The sequence below is a fragment of the Bombus vosnesenskii genome, unplaced genomic scaffold (genome assembly GCF_011952255.1).
Source record: "Bombus vosnesenskii isolate JDL3184/JDL3185 unplaced genomic scaffold, Bvos_JDL3184-5_v1.1 scf7180000013265, whole genome shotgun sequence".
Lineage (NCBI taxonomy): Eukaryota > Metazoa > Arthropoda > Insecta > Hymenoptera > Apidae > Bombus > Bombus vosnesenskii.
The window spans coordinates 1,643,214-1,666,053 of NW_022882925.1; the positions used below are offsets into that span (position 1 = coordinate 1,643,214).

The 22,840-nt window shown below is 36.6% G+C and overlaps 3 protein-coding genes across 8 annotated transcripts in view; 1 reads left to right on the plus strand and 2 right to left on the minus strand.

Annotated features, from left to right (window-relative positions):
• The first annotated feature begins 9 nt into the window (after positions 1–9).
• On the plus strand, positions 10–1,968 carry LOC117242298. The gene is made up of 2 exons (XM_033508836.1): positions 10–1,121; positions 1,188–1,968. The coding sequence occupies exons 1-2, from the start codon at positions 111–113 to the stop codon at positions 1,476–1,478; spliced, it is 1,302 nt and encodes a 433-aa protein (XP_033364727.1). The 5' UTR covers positions 10–110; the 3' UTR covers positions 1,479–1,968.
• Positions 1,674–6,635, minus strand: LOC117242278 (vacuolar protein sorting-associated protein 11 homolog). Its single transcript, XM_033508822.1, has 16 exons — positions 6,476–6,635; positions 6,313–6,381; positions 6,039–6,212; positions 5,770–5,966; positions 5,435–5,693; positions 5,203–5,357; positions 4,893–5,126; positions 4,503–4,803; positions 4,240–4,428; positions 4,046–4,168; positions 3,839–3,966; positions 3,555–3,767; positions 3,311–3,483; positions 2,943–3,240; positions 2,538–2,860; positions 1,674–2,445 (listed from the first exon to the last, which is right to left on the minus strand). The coding sequence occupies exons 1-16, from the start codon at positions 6,491–6,493 to the stop codon at positions 2,018–2,020; spliced, it is 3,282 nt and encodes a 1,093-aa protein (XP_033364713.1). The 5' UTR covers positions 6,494–6,635; the 3' UTR covers positions 1,674–2,017.
• Positions 6,636–16,873: 10,238 nt separating this feature from the next.
• Positions 16,874–22,840, minus strand: part of LOC117241912 (zinc finger protein rotund-like) — a 240,008-nt gene continuing 234,041 nt past the window's right edge. For all 6 annotated transcript variants that reach the window (XM_033508230.1, XM_033508223.1, XM_033508196.1 and 3 more), the window contains one exon: positions 16,874–18,825. In XM_033508230.1, the coding sequence (XP_033364121.1) occupies positions 17,677–18,825 (1,149 nt within the window). In that variant the 3' untranslated portion in view covers positions 16,874–17,676. The remainder of the gene's footprint in view (positions 18,826–22,840) is intronic.

A 22,840-nucleotide genomic window follows, 5' to 3' on the forward strand; every position in this document is an offset into this window, starting at 1 on the left:
GGTTATGTTTTGAACATTCATATAAGTACTTTGTTATCAGACCGCTGTACTATACTTCGTTATTAACGTTCTTATAAATAAAATAGCTCAGAGTTTTATATTTCTGTATAATGTCTAAGGATACGAAATTTTTTACGAGACCAAAAGTAAGATTTTGTCAACCGGATACTGGTAAATCGATAACAAAAGAATTAAAAAGCTTGACTGATCAAAATGGTATTAAGGATAAGCCGAAAATCCTAAGTGTCATAAGACTAGATAAACCTGTTAAATTAGTGAAATCGAATGAAATATCTGGCAATCAGGAAAATAAAAGTTCAAAGCTTGTTGATAATGCATCAAACTTCACATTACATGCTAATGCATCTCCTTGTTCAATTGGAACTTCGTCCTCTTTGGATAAAAACACTATCAAGACAGAAAATCAGAATCCTTTAAATGATGCTAACAACAGTCAGAATATTAAAGCAAATATTAAAGAAGTTAATATTCCCAAAATTTCTATTAAACTTCCAAACAATGACATAACAGTTTCTACAGATTCTCCCATTGCACAAAGTGAAAGTTTAGACAAGACACTTAAATCAAAAAATTCTGATAAAATTAATGGTTCAAAGAAAGAGTACACTAAAGGTAGAAGAGAAAAAGAAAATAAATCAACAGTTGTTAAAAAAAATATTAAAACTGTAACTACAAAATCCACAGATTTAGACATTTTAAAACATAAGAATCGACTTTCTTCTGCTGGCACTGGTACAAAAAAGTTAAATGTCACACAGAAGACATCTAGTTCAATTACAATAAAAAAGAATCTAAATTCAAAACTTCGTGATATTATGCCATGTTATAAATACAGTAAAGTTGTAAGAGATATAATTGGTCCTAAAATACAACCATACATAGGTCCAGGAGTATCACACAGTCAGCCAGATGATTTAGCAATTTTAGAAACAGATGAAAACATTCATACAAAGCCAATTATTTCTGGAGAAAAATTGGCAAAACCAGAATATAATTCTATTATGTGTACAATTAATAAATTAAATAAAATGAAGAAACAAAAAGTTATAACTAATATTGAACATTTACCAGCTTCATATAAATATCTTATAAATGGAAAGGTAGTAAAAATGTGATGGCTTACAATTATAAGATCATAAAATATTCTCTTATGTTTTGTGTTTTAGGTTTCTACTGCTTTAGATTTCCCTCTTGATGAAGCTGTTTACAAAGATTTGGTAGACTTATCCATAGATGAAAATCAATTGCCAAGCAGATTAACTCGTAGTAAAGATCCAGAGCCAAGACAAAAAGATGTTGTGCCAATACTCTCTGACTTTTTTACACCTGTATCTACTGAGGAATATTGTACTCCTGTTTCTATAAAACCACGAATTCCAGAAACTGTAGACAGTTGGAATGCCTTCAGAATAAGTGATCAAATAAGTGAATGGAAACACATTTTAAATCATGTATAACTGGACTAGTATTTTTATATTATGCATAACTTATTTGTTAATTGCTATTTGGAAACTACTTTGGTAAATGTATCTTTTTGTAAAATGTAAAATATTTTTTATAAAACTCATCGAATGAGATTCTTTAACAGACATTTTGTAAAATATATATGTTGAAATTAAAAAAAAATAATAAATGAATATATGTACAATTAATTGTTTAATATACAATTATATATCTTATTTTTCTACGTGAATATATAGTTTCATTTTACAAATTGCATAAAGCACCAAAGATATTATTATGTGATTCATGTATAAAAAGAAAAAACAATATAAAGTTCATGATACACCTAGGCTGAATAATCGTGGGGGATTATACTGGTAAAAGCCAAGCTAGATTCATGTAATGAATTTACAATTTTATATATGACAATAACATTTACGATATTTTTCTTCGCAAGCTGTAATATTCCTATTTGTCAATAATAACGCATAATTGTCTTTTTTAGTGATTCATGAGTTTAGTGGTTGAAACAGTTGAATGTAATAAATATAATTTATCTACCAAAAGGATTCAGGTTCTTATTATAGTCATCATCGTCATTATTCTTAAAGGGATTTGTGTCGTCGTTATCTTTAAAAGGATTAGTAGTGTCATCGTCTTTGTCTTCGGCAAATGGATTTTTCGATTCATCGTAGTCGTCTGCTCCGAATGGATTCGATGGTACAATCGGTGTTTTTGGTGGCACGTACGATTTTTGAACTGGTGATGATTTTGGTGTCGTGCTGTTTAGAATACGAGCTTCCTTTATAGGTACTGGCACAGCTTTCTTCGAATTCCCTCGCGGACTAGATATGTCATTGATTGTACCAGAGATATTCGCTTCTATTGATGAAGAGTACAGATCTGATTTTGGATAAGATCGCAGTCGATCATCCGCTATTGTATTATAATTATCATACGAACGATGAGTTTCAGTTTTTCCTATAATAAAATTTTTGATTTGTATAAAAAATTGTGCTATGTCTTGAAGAGTAAATAAATTAATTTTTTTAATCAAATAAAATTTTGTTTACCTAACGTTGTGTTCTTTCCCTCCGATAATCTGATCCTGGCTTCCGCTCCTGGCCCATAATTCAATTTTGATTCATCAAACTTTGCCACCGACGCAGACAACATCTTATCGCTATCTGTGATCACCATTAATTTTTTAAAAACTCCGCGACCAAAGTAATCAGCAACTAATGAGAATGGATCCTCTGCTCGATCCAATAAACTGTGAAATGTTTCATGAAGATCTTTTGATTGTTCCTGTGCTTTTATGATATCCAACAATTTTTTATTGTCTGGTAAACAAGCTGGACATTCATTTTCGTTCTCTGAGAATCTTTGAAAGCAGCTATTACGAGAATAACGTCGTACATGTTAAAATACATCATAAAATATTATTATACATAATATGATATAAAACCTGAACTCACTGTTGATGATATGAATGCTGACACATAAAATGTACTGATGGAAGTTCTAACTGATGGTGACACGCACTGCAACGTGATCCTTGGAAGATAATAGTACTATTTTTAATTGAATCTATTTGTTCTCGTATCTTTTTAGTATCTGCTCGATACTTTTCAGATAATTCTATATCTGCTTGTGTTTGTTTATGCTCTGTTCGTAACACACTGTTAAAATAGGTTCTCACATCGCCCAAGGTACAAGAAAGTGAAGTAGAAAGTGCATCAAGAACCATCAATGGTGATAAAAGCCTTTCTTGACCTGTCCAATATAAATTTTATTTTAAAATGTTATGTGTAACTGGAATGATTAAATTAAATTTTAGACATACCTATGTGGGTTAGTATGTCTGCAAGAAGTTTAGTTGGTGCTTCTTTATTTCTTGCAACACTCCATAAAGCTTGGACCCATAAATTCGGATCTTGATGTCCAAATCGTTTGCACGTAGCTAAAATTTGTTCACTGTCTCCTTCGCGTAAATGGAATCGTAATATTTCTTGGTATCTATATATAATATAATATACATTATAAATTTTTGAAGTATAATATCGATTGTGTAAGTTACCTCAACCTACAATTTACTTTCTTCATAAAGAAAGAGTAAACCACGCCTGAAATTATGCTGATGGCATAAGATTAATATTTGATCCTTATCGTAACACGCTTCCGAATTTTGTAAAAGTCGTACAATTTTCTGTTCATATTGTACTTTTGCCACATCATTATCCAAAGCTGACCAAATATGAAGATAATGTTCTACTAAAGTGTTGTATACCAAAGTACTCCACCTATGTATTAAAACATTTAACTTGTAGAATATAAATTGAACTTTCCTTGTTATTTATTTCGGTATACTAACTTGGTATTCATTTTTACTAGGTGCTCTAAGAATTCTACGAGACGTTCTGAATTATTTAAAAACAAGTGAATAAAATCTTCTGGATTAGCTTTATCGATGTGTTGGTCCACAGTACCGTCTAACATTTCCTGAATCAAATACGTCATTACAAGTATATGTTTTATTGTACCAATATAAATCTGTTATTTTTTAATTCCTCAATTTTACCTGATCTACAAGTGGTTGATTGGAAGGCCTATAATTGGTACATAAGGCTTTTAAAAATTGCGTTGATTCATCTGGCACATTTTCTATTAGGATAGTACCATATTTCTTCATGTTGGATTCTGCCTAAAAGATTGTCCAAAATTAATCGAATAAATTGAATCTGGATGCACGTCTAAATGCATGTATCAACGTACTTCTTCAAAGTCCAAAGTAGCCATATATTCTAATGCCTTTTTGTACTCGTGTTTATCTTCTATTTGAATACGAAGATACCATTCGTAACGATCATGTTTTTTTGCAAGCAGCAAAGCATCCTCCGGCGATGCTTGACGACAAACTTTTATTGCAATTTCGACATCGAAATCAATCTCTCTATCTTTTGTCTAAAATCATTATATAACATAATCATAAAAATTACCGATAAATTTTGTACCCAAATTAGTCATAGTTTGTTTACCATGATAAATTCTTTTAATTTATCTGTATGATTGAGTTTCGTATAACAATTCAGTAGCAAAGTTGTATGATCTTCTGTTGCCTGCCCATTTTTATGCAAAGCTTGCAAATAGGTCGTTAGATTATCTATGTGTTGAGAATCTAAAAATTTTCTAATTACATACGACGGTTCTAACTTTCCAATAGTTTTAATATATTGTTCTATCGCTCCGGTATGATCTCCCTTTGAATATAAATGATCGCCGTATTGTCGGAATATATCGACTAAACCTTCAGCATCATATTGTTGATTCTTAGCTATTCTAAAAATAATGTAATATTAAATTATAATTATATACAATTATAATTATAATTGAAATATTTTCTACAACTTCAGGTAGAAATTATCTACCTTATAGATATATCATATAAATTCTTCTTGAAAAGTAATGCTAATTTCGATTGCAAGTCTTTTTCATCTAAGTGATAAAGTTTACTATCTCCACTGAGTATAAAAAATCCACCCCATTCCGATAGAACAGCTTGCACAGACAACATTGGGGCAGAAAAAACAATGCATTTGTTTTGTATATCAAGTACTGTAATTACATGTTTATCCACTCCTGGAGGTATTGGTTCTATAGTACTATAAACATATATTTTAAAAATTAGTTTATATTTAATGAATTTGTAAAAACTATGAATTTGTAAAATTTCCTTACCTCGGTTTTGCAGAAATGGTAGTTGTTGTTCTTGGATCATTCGCAGCTTCTTTTGCTATAATAACTAGGTAACTTCTAAACCACTCTAACATGATTTTTTGACCGCCAGCTGCATAACAAGGACCTCTACCATCTGGTGTGTAACAATAAATTGCCTAAAGTAATACAAATTAATTAGTAGAAAAATATTTATTACATACATTCCATAATAAAATTATATTAATGTTATTACATCATCACGACCAATCATGAAATGACTATCTTGCATAGATTCTGCAAGAACACTACACTTTCTGGCACAGCCCATAGTGTCCAAGGGAGATTTAAATTCTTGATCCTTAACAGTAATATTATATACGAAAACGCTATTTGGTGTAGCAACAAATAAATGAGTTTGTTTGCCACTAGATTTTATTGCTAAACCAGTAACTGAAAAATTGGTATGTTCGAATACTTTTATCTTGTTTTTCCTTTCCCTAGTTAAATCACCCCTAAGGATTGAAAGTTGTGTATTAAAACATGTTTGAAAATTAGAAGATTACCATTATTAAAATTAATTATTTTTACCTATACAACATAATAGAGCCATCTCCAAAGCCAATAGCCATTAATGTAAGACTAGTATGCACACATAGAGCAGTTGCAGGAACTGCTCTATAACTTGGTATGGCTCTACTTATACGAAGACATGTTGGATTGCCTTGTTTATCTGGTTTAGCTAAATTCCAGACCTTTATGGTAGGATTACAACCTGATTCATCTTCCTAAGAAACATACTTTTCATTAATGACAAATATCTCTGCATCAATGTGTAACAATTATGCAATGATACTAACACCAATGGTGAACAAGAAAGTGGAATGTTGGACTTGTTGAGCTAGCGTTAATGTGACATCATAAGCGCGAAATGTGGTAACATCGTAAGTTCTATTCACTAAATGCACATTGCCTGTGTAATCTCCGAATACTAGAGTCCCGTTACCGCTCGTAGCTGCTGTCACTTGGGCGTCCTAATCAACAGAGCATACAATATACATCGAACACGATAGCCTTAACCTATAACCAAATATCATGTCAGAAAAAATCCGATTTCAGTCGATGAATACTCACACCAAGAGCCGTGGCTATTTTCCCGCCGTCAACTTCTTTTTTAAGATCAAAAAAATTGAAGCGTCTCCACTAAAAGATAAATGCGTTTTCGTGTGAGGGAAAGGGGGTTATGTATACGACATATAAAATACGATCAAATGTTCGAATAAAATGTGAGACTAACCTCGAGAAATGCCATCATGTACAGCAATTATCTATTTACACATTTGCAACAAAATATTGTCGACACAGCCAGTGAACAGCGTGTTAAAGTTGTTTCTTTTGACACCTAACAACATCAAGTTGCACGCCCGCCATCTTTTCACCTATATTTGACCAGCTGATTATGCATGACATTTCCCCTCAGTTATGATATATATTTGGTCACTCGCATGCGCGGTGCAAGCACATGTATTTTCTACTGTACCGATGTGCTGCATCGATGCATTTAGTTTGCTGCACTTTTGCAAAGATGTCGATGTAGGATTATTCGGAATCATGCGCCACCTGTGTACGCTATTTGGTACTAAATTCAATATTTCGCGGGATTTAAAATTGGATATCTTTTTATTCACTCGTTTTTTAAAAAAGTATAACACACCTCTTTTATTTTAACATTTTTTATCTCTAAAATCTAATTTATGAATACTATAATTATCAAGAAAATAAATATCATTTTAATTGAAAAGAAAAAAAGAAAATAATAATTAACCCTTTCTCTCCATTGAAACACCAAATTAATAAATTAAAATTTCCTTTATTATCTCTACATTAAATAAAATTATCCCTTTTGTTAAAATTGGGATAAAAATATGCCTAAAGATATTTTGAAGTGAAAATCATTTGGAAAGGAATTATGAAACACTTTGCAAACACAGAATACCGTAGCAGTTCTATCAATGATCAAAATTGCTGAACTCTCTAATTTCATTGATCTATAAATTAAAAATCAACTGCTATGGCTTTCCGGATTGCCGATCTCGATTAGTAAGACGTAAGTTTTGTTATATTTGTTAAAAAGGACGAACAGTTAGTGTCGATGATTGGGGGCTTGTTTTACAAGGTCTGTCTGCTCGAGACAGAGGGGATCAAGAAGAAATGGTCGCGAAAAACTCTGAAAATCGATTATGAATACAACACCGGTTCCATTTTTTGCGATACTTTGCTTCACCAGACGATCAAGGACCAAGAAAGACGCATCCGCTATTCGATGTTCCTCTATAGTCCCTTGTAAATTCCATTAACTCCTTCGCAGATCGTCGTTCTTCGTCCTCGAACAGGATTCGCTGCAACCAATGAGGCTTCTCTCGCGAAATTCGTACAGAAAAACGTTCTCCAGGAACTTTTGTTCAACGATTTTTATAAAGACTATCACGAAACCTTTGGATCATTGAAAAGAACCCGGTTCCTTGTACGAATTTCGCTTCACGAGAACGCACGAGCATCTTCATCTTCGTTTTCTCATTTTCTTCCCTTTATTTAGTTTTTAATTCTTTTGTACCGTTGTCGTGCTCGCGTTAGAAAGAAAACGAAAAACGCACGGTTCCTCTCTTTTTATTCAGTCTGCGATCGTTTCTTGTTTCAGGACGAGCAACGTTCCATGATCTCTCTTTTTTTTCTTTTTCTATTTTTATAATATTCAAAACGTTTAGTGGAACGATGATCGTCTCGGTTCGTTGTATCACGTTCATGCGTACACGCCGACGATTTATTAATTAATAGCACGAGTTTCGTCACTGTTCCTCTCGTTTTATGATCTATCTATCGTGGAGAATGGTTCCTGATTTTTCGCATCGTTCCAGGGATCAGAAAGTTACTGGATTTTGCGTTCGAACGATAAGTTCTTGCGGGCGATGTCGTTAGGGGATGAAATTGGTTGTGTGGATGTAGACTGCGACACGGTGAACACGAAAGACTTTGATTATTTAAATTTTCAGGTCTTTCAGTCTCGTGGAACACTTCGAGAGCATGTTTCGTAAATTTTTTTGTTACCTTTCCCGAAGTTATTTTTATTTATTCTCTGATTAAGAACAACGTGCACTGGAGGTACTTACTTTGGATTATGAAAGGATTCAGATTTAAGGATCGTGAATTGTATAGAATTTTTCTGTGACGGTTTCTCTGTTTATTAATGGTTTTTCATTTTCTTAAGATTATGGAGTACTTCTGGTTTTTAACCAATGTGTTTTATTAAGGAAAAATTATTACATACACCGTGGAGATTCGCGTTAGACGGATTGGAGCGAAATTCAGGTGGATTTCCCCTTCATTTATTAAAATATTCCGCCACTCAGCGGCCAGCGAATGTTTCTCGTGTCAAGGAAAAATTGTAAAATTTCTTCTCTCCAAGCATCGTCGAAGTATTCCTCGCTGTTTAAGCATGTCCAAACGGGCATCGAATTCCCGTGATCTTTGTCTGAGAATTCACCGGTCGCAGTTTACGCTGTCACCTCCTCTTCTCTTCTACGTAATTTGTAGCAACACCTGATTTCGTTTCATTCTTCGTACTCTTAAATAATATCGCTGTAAAACATCGTAAACTTTACTTTTCAAATTTCAAAATTTGCATTATCCTCACCCGCTTTTCCATAAAATCTTTCTTGCATTCTGTTCGTTGTACGTTTCTATCTTTAATTTGCATCTATATTAGAAATACAAAAACAAAAAAGAAAATTGTTATAGAACATGATATTCATTAAAAACTGTCTATATAATTTCTTAAAATTACTGGAAATATTTCACACCGATGCTATTCGTGATTCAAACGAAAGTAAAAAATACCGCCCCTTGCAAATTTACGAGATTTTACAGCAACATTAAAACCGAATCAGTCAATTTCTCTATGCCTTCGAATCATTCCACTCACTTTCCCCCTCTCTCTGTCTGTCAGGTTTTCTCGATCGGCAGGGGATTAGGAAACACGGTATTCTTCGACATTCTTTCTCCATTTTTATTCTTGGGGCTCGGGCGAGGGACGATTAGAGTAAACGCGAAAAAATGTGATCTTCCGTTCGAGACTTTACAGATGTAATTCAGCGTATTTTACTTACTCTATATAAACTATTAAACAGAGTGTGTGTGTGTGCGTGTGTGTGTGCGTGTGTGTGTGTGTGTATGTAGATGTCTGTATGCACGAGACCACGTGTATGCATCTGAGTATGTCTGTTTTAAAATCGTTCACGAATAACGTTGCAATCGGATCTTGATCGGTTCATCGTATCGCACTTTCGCTTCTTTCACTTCCTTCTCACGCTCTCTTTCTCTCTTATCAAACATTTAATTCATATATAATATATCTATATTATATATCTATATATATACTTTACAAACAGGAAACGATTAGACGCTAGGGCTTCACGATTGGCCCGAAAATCGCCGGGTATTCCTTTTAAAGCTGAGAATGGACCGGACAGAGGGCGTCGTTTTAATTCTTCGATTCAACTCTTTCAGAAGCTTTTCTTCGTTAATTATTACAGAAGCTCCTTTGGTTATTTGCCCCCGCGAGAGCTTCCGCGAGGCGGTTCGTACGTAAAGCGGAAGCTGACGTGAAACTCAATCTTCGAAAAGGGATACCCGGCCTAGACGCGCGCACGCTATTGCGTATGATCGCGTCCGTTTTCTTCTCCCTTTTCTCTTTTTTTCCCCCTTTTCTCTTTTTCCCTCCTTTTTTTTTTTGTTCTTTTCTTTTCTTTTAAATGGCTTAAGGATGCACTTCTTTGTAAAATACAGTAATATCCCGCGCGCGTTTCTACTACCGTATAAGTATATCCGTTTAGAGATTTGTTCTTCATATTTTTTTTTCTTCATCTTCTTCATCTTTTTTTTTTCTTTGTCCTCCGTAAATTTATACAATAAAATATCACAGTTCTGTTCGTACCACGCAATATAATCAATATATTGTTTTCCTTACGTTGCCTATGTGAGTCTCTCCATCTTTTCGACATTCTTTCGCTCTTTTGCACTTTCGTTTCTATCATACATCTTCATTTATACGGTCGTTTATTTTATTACCCAGTCGTACACGCAGACACGCACGTGTTCGTTACGCTTGTAACCCTTTCTCTCTTCGCGAAATTGACGATTATACAACGAGTATGGTTTCGTAGAAACGCTTTTAAGAAGATACTCAGTCGCTTTAACCCTGAAGAATTCGATAAATATCGAGCAGATCCGTGGGCAATGGATTACGGATAAAGTTATTACATTTATTGTTCGTTCGGTAATCGCTACATAACGTGGTAATCAAAAGGAATCGATCGGATAATCCGCAGATAATAAAGAGAAGTAGAGTCTCCCATTGTCGCCTCGCAACTATTGCCTACTCCATTTTCCACCCCCCGCCAATCGATCAAGAAACGTTTCGCAATTTTCTCGATCCACTACGTCGCTAACGATTCAATTAAAGGTAAAACAAAGTGTAACCAGTCTTTCCAATTCTCATCTCTCAGTCAAGAAAATCATTATCACAATCGAGAAGATCAATACAGTGGCCCGAGAAAGTGTTCGAACACTTGTAGAAATGTTTTATGAATATTGTGTTATATGTGTCTCATGTGTTTATGTCTAGGGAACATTTTAGAATTTCATTAATACCGTAATAAGATACTACTATTATAATTATACTGGTGATAAAGTGTGAAACAAATTTGAAAATATACATGGAAACCGTACGTGTATAATATGTGCAAATATATGTTTCGCAGAGAGCGTAAAATAAAATTTAAATAATCAAAATAGTGGTTGTATTTATTGTTGTAAAGAAATCTCTTTTGCTTCCAAATATCGTAACAGAGAATAAAATTAATTAATTATGAAACTTAAATAGTCTTATTATATACATAACATACGTAACATGCGTAATTCTATGCATAGAAGTTTTCTACGGTAAATATTCAAACACTTTCTTCAACCATTGTGTACTTTCGCCTAACCTTCTTACACCCAAGATTCTCAACAATAGCTTTTTACAAAAGAATGTTCTGAAATATTCGATGAAACTATCACGTTTTATTCTATTAAGAAAATTTGAAATTTTAAATGCGTATGTACATAGTATTAAAACAGCGAAAACAGCGAAGACTGAATGAATTTACGTTTCAGGGTTAAAGGGACCCGGTGTGGAACCATAAAGAGATTTCGATTAAGAACATGCCTGTGGCCTTCTGAAAAAGTCTATCCGTTAATTTAATCTTCATAATGCTACAGGAAAAAAGAAAATCAGCAAAGTTTGTAATTTTTTATTGTCAAATAAAATTTTTTTATTGAATGAGCGGTAATTTGTTTATTCTTCGAAAGACCGCAAGCATTCCAATCATTTTTGTTCTCCATCTATTCTTTTGGCAGACCAATTCACGTATTGTACATGACTCGACAAATTATCGACAAATTAATTTTGTTTGCGTCAGTTATTCATTGCCAGAAAATGAACAAATTTTATTGAAAGGAACTGATTGTACGTGAGGATCGAAAGGATCGATGGTTCCGCAAGCGATTGATACATTCAATGTAAATTCTTAATCATTCCTTAGAAGAAAAATATTCTACGATTCTAAAGACTCTTTATCTACATTCTATTAAAATTTAACCTTTCAACAGTATCGTATTTTTCAAATGGTACAACGACAAAGAATTTAACAATTTTCGCTTCTACAACTACGAACGAAAACAAACGAGCGAACGCTTACAGCTTATTCGTCTTACTCGTGAAGCATCTATTAACAGTCCTAGTACTTCAAGAAATATTAATTTCAACGTTAATCGCGATACCCTAAGTTTATGAAAAATGAATTCTCCGATGTATTGTGAAATTGCCTTTTTTCGTGGCCGATTTTTATCGTTATCCGCAAAGATCGACGCGTGATTCGCGTAAAAACCCACAAGACGCGAGAAAGGAATTCCATTTTTCGTCGACTCGAAATCAACGAGCTTGAGGAACTTGCGCTCGCGAACGATCGATCCTCCGCGTCCCTTGGTAATCTTCGTTAGTTTCCGAAAGCATAATGGACGGCATCTCACTGCAGATTTTATCTTCAAAAAAAAAAAAAAAAAAGAAAAAAAAGAAAAAAGGAAAAGGAAAGAAAAAGATAACGGAAGAACAGAACAGAGGGCAAACTAGTAGTAAGTACAACGATGAGAAGACAACTAAAAAGAGAAGAACAAGTGGAAAAATCTATCGTGGAAGACAAAGGAGGGAAAAGATTTTTTGAGATTAGGTTCTTCTATGACGAGAAACTATCTAGAATCAACTCTGTGACTTCAATCTGTAAATCAAATTCGCGTTGTTAAAAATATAATAGAATAAAACGGAAGAACCTCTGTTTCAAGAGAAATATGAGAAAAGAAACGTACTTAGGGATAAGGAGTTCCTTCACGCGATTTATGTTCATGAAGAAGAGAAAGGAGAGGGTTCTTCGAATTGATGGGGGCTGGTGGTAGTCTCAGGGGAGGAAGATGATGACGTGACAGAAGAACACTAGCAGTCTGTCACTTCCTCCGCCAAGTCAGACGTTTGTCTTTTAATGTGACAGTTTATTAAACGAAATCATAATTATAATAATAATAATATTAATAATAATAATATTAATAAAATAATAATAAAATAATCATCAAATGGAAACTAAAGGGTAGACACAAAAAAAAGATCACAATTAAAGCGCGGGGGGACCTGACGAAGACGACGACGCTCGTTATAACCACCCACAACCCCCGAATTAAAAAAAAAACAAATTCCTCCACTCTCGCCCCGTCCCCACCCTCACCCTCGTGTTCAATTTCGTTATCAACGAACAAAAAAGAAAAAAAAAGACGATCGCTCTCGTGTTTTTTTTTCCTTTCAGTATTTCTTGCCCGAATACAACCGCCCCTTTTGTTCTACGATTTTTCTCGCGCGCTTTCTTCGACGTTCTCCTGTTCTCTTTGCTTCACATTCATTTAACGATCTACTATGTTTGAATCGTTTATTCCTTGTCGACGATCATAAGTCGATCTTGAAATAAACAAGAAAGAACAAACGTCGAACGAAACGAGAGACCGCGATCGGGCTCCGCTTTCCACGCGGAATTATTAATTAACACTTTCTCGTTTACTCTTTCTCATTCATTCCAGTCTTTCGTTCATCCTTTCTCTCCCCCTCTCTCTCTCTTTCAAACTCACTCTCTCTCTCTCGTTCAAACTCACTCTCTCTCTCTCTCCCTCTCTTTCTTCCAACCTCTCTCGCTTCTTAGTTAACAAACTAATAGTTTTAAACAACTTGAGCACAGGTGAAGCGCCGACGTGTCGCGTCTCGTGTGTCTCACTTCTTTTTTATTTATTTTTTTTTTCTGTCCATAAGGAAGATGGACCTTAGAATAGAATATCGTTCATTCGTAGAAAAGGAAGTAATGGACGTGAAAACGACAAAAAAGTAAAAAGAGTTAGAGTTCAGTTAGAAAATGATAAAAATAAAAGAGAAATCTTTTTATAGCCCTGCACCTCGCGGATCGATCAAAACCGATTAAGAAGAGAGCCACGAAACGAGACATCGGCGGCGCCGTAACAAGAAATTATCTACAGTACACGTGTGTTCTTCTCTCTTTTCATTCGGCATACGTCGAATTTTCGTACGTCTCGAATTTTTCTAAATAACCGGGCTCGATAAGCCACGACGATCGATGATCTTCATTTTATAGACTATCGAAATGAAAGGAAAAGAAATAACGGCGTGATAAGTAGAGAAAGAACCGATCGCCAAGGTTGATCGAACCGCGGTTTCGTAGAACGGAAACGCGCTCTTAAGAGAAAGAAAAATTATCGTAAATAACTTTGGGCAACGATTGCTTGCTTTTTCTTTTAACTTCGAACATTCTCCCATTCATTCTCTTTATTTCACTCACACGGTTTTCACTTCTTTAATTATATTCGTGTTAGACAAGGTACTTAGAATATCTTCAGTAGAGTCTATATCCTCTTGCTCTCTTTTTTTCCCTTACGCACCTACCGAATATCGATCAATTAATTAATTAATAATAATAATATATAATATTTATTTATTCATTTATTTATATTTATATATTTATATATTTATATATATAATAACTATGTACATGGAGGTTCTCCGTACCGTTCTCTTTTTCTCTGTGCGCCTGTATAGTTGCTCGCGTTCCAACCCTATCTTACCCCTTCTTACATGCTCGCCTACTCTTTCTCTCTCCCTCTCTCTCTCCCCTTTCTCTCTGCTCCTCGTCCCCTTTTTAATTCCCTATTATCTCCGTTACTTTCGCATTTATAATTTCGTGGCACTGTCGTCGACCTACCCTAAATCTCTCTTGCACCCTCACTCACTCCCGTGCTCTCTGTTTTCTCGTTGAAAAAAAGCTATTCACACGATTTGTGCCCTCATGTAATGTATGTGTACGCGTGTAACTCCTATTTAAATGGTGCGTGTGATGCTTCGACTCCCACTTTTTTTGTCTTTTCCTTCTCCTCTACCACCCACTCGTCCAACTATTTTCCTTTTCCTCCACTATCCATTCACCTATCTCTTTTCCTTCTCCTTTAAAATCCACTCGCCCAACTCTTTTCCTTTTTCTTCACCATCCACTTGCCCAACTCTTTTCCTCTTCCTTCATCACCCACTTGCCTATCTCTTTTCCTTCTCTTCTGCCACCTACTCGTCCAACTCTTTTCCTTTTCCTTCACTATCCATTCACCTATCTCTTTTTCTTCTCCTCTATCACCCACTCGCCTAACTACATACACAGACACATGCACACACATACACAGAAGAGTCTCTGGCATGCTCAGACACACACAAACACACACATTCGCTTCGTTAATTATCCCGTTGCGAACGAAACGTCCACTCGACCTAGAAAGGTGTGCCCATCCCCCCGCACCGGTTCCAGGGGGCGAGCCACCCCTTGGAAAATAGCTCTACTCCACGACACGATTTCTCCTGGCTTTGCTATTCCCTCTTACGTACGATGCTCCTGGGAGGCAGGAACACGAAAAGAACGGAACTAACCGCGGTCCCATCGATTCTCGCCGGTTATACTCATTTTCATCTCTTCCTCTAATCGTGGACGAGACTTTCAAGCGATTTTTGGGTATCAACCCCAATTGGTATTATTAGATCGTAGGTAAGTTTCGATTAAACATTTAATTAAATATTTAATTTCAAAGTATTTTTTTTAATTTCAATTCGTAGTTTTTGTATTGTTTTATATCATAGATAGTTAACTATCATAGCTATCTATGAACCAAAACTGTCTGTTAAAAATTAATCTTCGAATACTATCGTTGCATCATAAATGACTATGATTCACGTTGGATTACTAAAATTTAGGATTTTTAATTTCATTTTGCATTCTACGTTCTACGTTACGTTCTAAATATTATATCTAATATTTTATCATCCAATTCGAAATTGCCATGAACCTCAATGATACCAATTAAGAGACCTTTGCAATAGAAAATATAATGAAAATTGAATGAAACGGATTGCACGTGTTGATCTACGAAATAATTGCTTTTAAACTACGTTTCTGCTACTTCACAAGATTTTTTCGTTGAATGTACAGGACGAGTTTCAAAAAGCGATTGGTTTCGTGATTGCTGCAATTTTTAGAATTATTTTCTAAATTCCTGGGAAATTATCGTTTTGAATTCGTCCTCTGGAACGATAAGATAATCTTCGAGGTGATTTTTTGTACATCTGTACGATATTCTCGTCGTACAGTGCTACGCGATCATACACTAATGCATTCTATAGCGAATTTATATGCGAAATAAAAAAAAGGAAGCAGTCACATCGAAGAATATTTAATATTCATGCTACGTATATAAAATACGTGTAACAAAACCACAACATTGTTTGCAAATTAAATACCAAAAAATCTACCACAAATCACTGATCCAACGAAATTACGAAAATCCGAGTTAAACAAGCCCAAGATTTCTAAATTTCGCTAAACAACTCCACTGTACAACATTCATAATAACAAAACCTTATTCAAACTACAAAATTCGGCCAGATTAAAACCTCTCTCCAACATCAGTAACACTATAAATCGATGGGACCAACGGATGATTAAGTATCAATAGAAAGAAAAGAAGACTTAGGAGGACTGTTAAACTTGAAGTAGAACGTTAACCTAAGGAGATCTCCGGGGTGGATTGCAGAGGGAGGATGAAAGTATTCGCTTGGAACTGAAGAAGGACGTCTCTTGAAAGTAGTTTTGCTAGGAAATGTGGTAAATTCGAGTGGAGAGTTCAGGATAGTCGGATGGCTATTCGCCATGGGTAATCGGAGGGAACATCGAGAAACATGCTCGTCGATTATCGTTCCAAGTTATTTTCTAGCTAACTACGAACGTGAAAGTTAATCAGCGTCGTGGTTAAACGCTTGGTTATATTGGGAGGACTTCGATCGCAAATCGATTTTGCCGATTCTCGGCGAATCGATAGGAAGTTACCCGATCGATACCACATCGAACAGGGTACTTTCTAATATTTGTGCTTCATGCATGAATGGCCAGTAGCATTGAAACGATTAAAAGTCGCCAAATCGATTTGCACTCGACTCGTGAAATGTTTTTCGACAAGATTAATGTTCCTCGATGGAAATAACGGTAGGGTATTTCTCTTTTGATCGAGTCGTCGATCTTTCGCTGTTTAGATACGTTTGCGATCGTTTTCATTAACAGTTCCAGGTTGTTATTTGATGAAATAAATTCGTTTAAGATTGTACAAGAAAATGAAGAATTTTTTCCTTTAAGTTATCTGATCTTCCAAATATAGAATATTCTATACATTATTCGTTATTTTCAATTATTCAGATTTACGTAAATGGGTCTGTTTTCCATAGTTCTCATTAACTAACGAAAGAGATCGTTTAAAGAGTAAACAAAACGCAGTATTTCTTTTTTAAATAGGTTTCTCATCTTCGAGATATATATTCATGTATATTTATGCTTATACGTGTAAGCGATTCCTGTTAAACCAAAATGTATAAAAATATACAATTGTTGTTTTACAAACTGACTATTATCGCACAGCGAATAACTACACCCAGCACCATCCTAAATAAAGACAGGAACCCTACACAAAATCACTCTTGATCAGGCTGCATGCACACACCGCAAACAGTTTTCAGAATGTCCCATAGAAATTAAATGCTAAAAGAAGTATAAGGGCGAAACGTAGGAGCAGCGAATGTTCGATAGGCGTTTCCCTTCCGAACAAACTCATAACGCAATGTAAAATATCATACAAACATCCTGGACCCTGTAAAGATCGCGGGAAAAATAGGACATAAGGATGAGGTACAGGTATAGACGAAGAAGAAGAAAAGAAATCGAGGAGAAGTAGCAAATAGTTTTTGTTCCTAATCTCCGCGACCAGCCGGAGTTACTGTTTCTCCTTGAGTCCACCGAGGAGAGCGTGGCTCTCCATTGTCGCGCTTAGGTTGCTCAGATTGCTCAGGTTCCCTAGGTTTCCCAAGTTCCCGAGATTTCCAAGGTTGGGTTGGTGCGCGTAGTTCCTAATTTGATGGAGGCTGATCAACTGGTTCGGGAAGGAGGTCGCGTTCTGGTTGCTGGTCGTGCCCGACGTGACCCCAGACGAGGATGACGCCGGCGAGGATTTCTGCGTTGTGTTGAAGGCCTCGTAGAGGTACGGCCTGGAGGCTGGATGATGGCTGCCAGGGTAGTGCAAATGGTTCAGTGGATTCAGCGGATGTTGCATGGAGGAGATGGAATTTATCGAGATCGACGAGATCGGCGTAAATGCCGAGCTACTGTTTGGGTGATGGTTGGCGCCCGGTTGAGGGGTCTGTTGCCTCGAATCGTTCTCGATGGACTCGCCACGGTGTCCGTGGCCAGGTAATAGCATCTCCGGGTTCTGATTTTGATGGTAGTCGGTGTGGTGATGAGGCAGCCGGTCGTGTAGATCGCTGATCACCGAATCTGGGCTGACTTTCGGCCAATAGTGGTCTTGATGATGAGCCGCCATTGCGTGGATCGACGGCCTGAGCCCCGTACCGATTATCGGTGGTCTCTTGTCCGTCCTCTCCGCATGTTTCTGCATGTGCTTCGCCAGATAGGTCTCCTGGGTGTAACTCTTGCCGCAGTACTGGCAGATGTGCGTTTTAAGGTGCTTCGACTCCTTGTGCTTCGGTATGTGCTCGAGCAGGCTGGGCTCATCGGAGAAGCACTTGTAGCAGGAGTTACACTTGTACGGTTTGTCGGTCTGATGGCAGCGGGAGTGGCTCTGTAGGTTGCTCAGCTGGCTGAACGCCTTCGTGCAGCCTGGATGCCGGCACTTGTACGGTTTGTCACCGGTGTGCGTGCGGATGTGCTGCTGTAGGTGGCTCAGTTGGGTGAACTTCCGCTGGCAAATCTCGCAGCGGTACGGCTTGATGCCCAGGTGGATCCTGGTGTGCTGGGACAGGTACGAGGAGTTCGCAAACGCCTTCGAGCACTGGGTACATTTGTACGGCTTCGCCTCGCGCATGTGGATCTGCGTGTGGAGCTGCAGGTCCGCCTTGCTACCGAAGATCTGCAAGTCACAAATAAATACCAGTTTAGGTTAACTTATTATCCTAAATTTTAAGAAGGTTTGGAAAATATACGGTAGCTGTAAACAGTATTTGCACATATTCTTATTTTCTACTTATAAAGCGTTTTATTTAGCACTTAAATGATACGAAGTTTCATATAGTTGGACTTAATTAATTAGTATATAAATACTGTAATAAATACGACAGTATATAAATATCTTTTTTTGCTACTCTAAATATAAAAGTAAAAATAGACATTGGAAGATTGAACACATTTACAGTAAGACGTATAAGTATTCATCGATCTATTCGATTTTTTCAACCAGTTATAATATCACATACAATTACGTATTTCTACAAATGTTCCTCTTAAAGGCTAAATGTGAATGTGAAAGAGAAACTATAATATACAAAGCTTCATTTGGTGGAAAAACCTAATAGGCCTAATTAAAATTCATTTATCCCATGAATCGTCGACAGAACCGGAAGCTCCATTCAACATCAAAGAGTTAAAGTCTACCGCTGGAGCTACAGAAATCTTGAACATATTTACGTAGTGGACATAAAATTCTATTTTATAGGAACGTAAACGGGAAAATGTAACATACAAAGTTGCATTTAATTGAAAATCCTAATGGAACCAATTAAAACCCACCTAATCTAATCAGTCAACGATAGAACTGGAAACACTTTGAGCACCAGCTCAAAGTCTACCGCTGGAACTTCGGAACTGCATTGAAAAAAGTTATATCCTCAGAAACGTGTAACGGCGGTAGCCTTTTTCGCGGCGTCTATTGCGCCGCGATTAACCGAATAATGAAAGAGAGCCGATCTACAGGTGAAGGGGTTCCATCGTCGTCTGGACAGTCCGGTCTCCTTCCATCCGTGTGGCCGGTCGTTCTGCTTCCTCCTCCTCTCTCTTGGAGACGGCGCATTAGTCGAGAGCCGCGGTATATTTATAAATAAATAAATGTAAACGAGGACTGGCAGTAGCCACAGCATACGTGTAAACCGGGGAGAGGATGACCTTGTCTATCATGGCCTAGCCTCCAGGCATACCTGACTGACTGGCTTTAGCTACCGCATAGAGATATCTCTCTTTCTCCCTCTTTTTCTCTCTTAATTCCCCACTTCCATGTCTTCTTATTTCATCTCTGTCCGTCTTTTGCCTTCCTCTCCGCCCCTTTTTGTTCCTGCCCCTCTCGGTGTATCTCGGCTCCTCTTTGTACGGTAGTTCGTTCGTCGGTAGCCTTAAATACCTCTTCTTTTTTTCTTCTTTCTCTTGTTTCTTCTTTTTATTCCTCTCTCGTTCCCCCTTCTTCATCATGCAGGATAGCGAAGGAAAAGAGCAACGTCGCTCATTACCGCTCCTCCTGATTCCTGTCGGTATCAATATTGACTCGGCCGGTGTTCTAATTTGTCCGATCTAATTGATACCCAGAGAAGGAAACGGATTCCAAGCCGGTGTTTCTCGCGTGGAAACAAAGTCGCGCGGCTTCCGGTCATTCCACGAACCATCGCGGCTCGCAATTTTTGTTCGGACCGGTTTCCACCGGCGTTCAGACTACCGAATCCTCATTAGACTCTGCTGTCTCATTCTTTCATTCCCTAATATCGCTCGGCATTCCTAATTTTTATTTCTGCTCGACTAGAGATCATTGGTATGCGATGCTGAACGCCATCGAATCTTCATTACACTCTTGTCCCCGCAATTTTGTTCATTCTTTCGACACCTCTAAATTCCATTTTTCATAGTGATTAAAAATTATTTATTTGCAAATCTCGCGTTTCGCGATGGATTTCTTCATCGTGTATCGATAAAGCAAGAATCATTGAGAATATACTGCACGAAGTAAAGGAGAGAAATCTTCAGGATAATAAGCAATTTCGCTTTTTAATAACAATTAAAGATTATTCGCGTTTTGATGAATTTTTTCATGTCTTTTTCTTACGTGACGTATCGATACATCGAAGATCATTGAGATTAAGAGGGACACGGAAGAAAAGATAGAAAGCAACAAGTAATTTACTCGGGTCACGAGATTCCATCCTGAAGTTACGACGATGCGTGTTTGAAACTTCTTGGAAGTCGAGCGGTGCTATGTGAACGATCAGGGGACGGAGGGTATCGCACCAGGACGACGCGAAGAATCGTGGAAACTATCCTGGACACGCGAGGAACGGCGTAGAGGCGGTCAGTTTCCTGGCTGATCGCGGATCGCTCGAGATTGTTACGTAAAACGACGGATTCCTTTCTCGGATCACTTTGTGCCACGCCCCGGGATCACAGCTACGATCCGTGGCCTTCCGAGGATCATACTGATCTGTCCATGTCGATGCTCTTGCTTAATAATCGCGTTTAATCATTCAGAGACACGCAATCAACTTTTCTGGATTCGATAAGTTAAACTCGAGCGGTGGATAAACTGGAAACGTTCCTTTGAAGGCACTGAGTCGATCTTTTACTTAATTTGGTCGACGATGATGTTACACTTTGATTGATATATAGTAAGAATATGTGAATTTCCAACTCCGAAATTTTGAACAATTTGTAGCAGAACTATGTACGTATGAATTTAAGATTAGGTTAACTACATGACTCATTGATGTACAAATTGATTTTAGTAATAGCTGCTGGAATTAATAGTGTTGGTTTCTCGAACCATTTTGAAGACCCTTCTCCATCTGATACGCAGTTTGAAGAAGTTTCACAATGTTTGAGAATTACGACCGCCAATTTTGTTATTGCACAATAGCTATTAAAAATCAATTTTATCGTGTTGTAACATGCTATCGTACATAACTGTAATGGTAATAAAGAGAAGAGTCCGTAAATTTGACGAAGTTTGCAACAACCAACGCCATTTTTGTGGTTGCTTAAATTTCAAAAATCAATTTGATGACGACATGATAACTGTAACGTGTAACAGAATAACTGTAACAAAGAGTAAGATGGTGGAAAATTCTTTCATCCATAATTCTGCAAATAATACACATCCTGTAAAATGAAAAAAGCAAGTTTAAAAAATAAGCAAGTTTCTGAGTACTTTTGAGCCGTACCATATATTTTAGGTGTAGATCTGTTCTTTTATGATTTACCTGCTAGATCCATGTTATTTGATTTCCTTACAGAATTTCCTATATCTTCGATTTCATTTTGCAACATCACGCTTCTATTTTACATGTTTTATGATAATTCTTAGATAATACGCCTGCTCGTTAGTTCTTGTTTAACTCAAACAGTTCGATCTTGGTAACTTCAATGGTTCTCGCTCGAAGTTTATCAGAAAATCATCGCCCAGATTAACGAGTTTCTTGAGATAAAAACGTCATCTTGTTTCCAAGAGTCGTCTTCGAAAGAATCCTGGTCGCGAATTAGGTCAAACTTGTCACCGAAAAGAAACTTGAGCAGATTATCCTGCAAGTCAGTCGCAACATCATCCAGCAAAAGTGTCAGAGCAGCCTCCAGGCGGGAAGCTTGTTTTCGTGGATTGAACCGTTACGAATTTTTATAACCGTTATGATAATAATTTATATCCAATCGAACGGACCAAGAGAACCAATCGATTAGTGTTGTACCTAAGCTTCTACTTCCCGAAGTTTTCGATCGGAAATTTAACCTTCAAGCTACGATATTCTATGTATAATGAAATAGAATGTTCGATATAGGATTCGATTTTTAGTTCACATGTTATGCAAATGTATTTCTGTTCGCTGTGATAAATATGGAAGCATCGAAATGAATATTACTATTTCTTTCACTACTGTTATTTTTAAATTTGGCTCAATGTCGTGTGTGCTAATTAAAATTTGTCTCGTGCTTGTTGAATTCGTTTTAATATTCTTGAAAAATTTAATGTGATCTGGAGGATATATACGTTACGAAAAGATAGAGTTTTCGGAATGCTTATTACTATCATCTATCGTCTACTTAATTTATATATTTAATTCAGATGTGATAATAGCTTCATGATATTATTACGAACGGTTGAAAAACAGCGCGACACGTTAGAA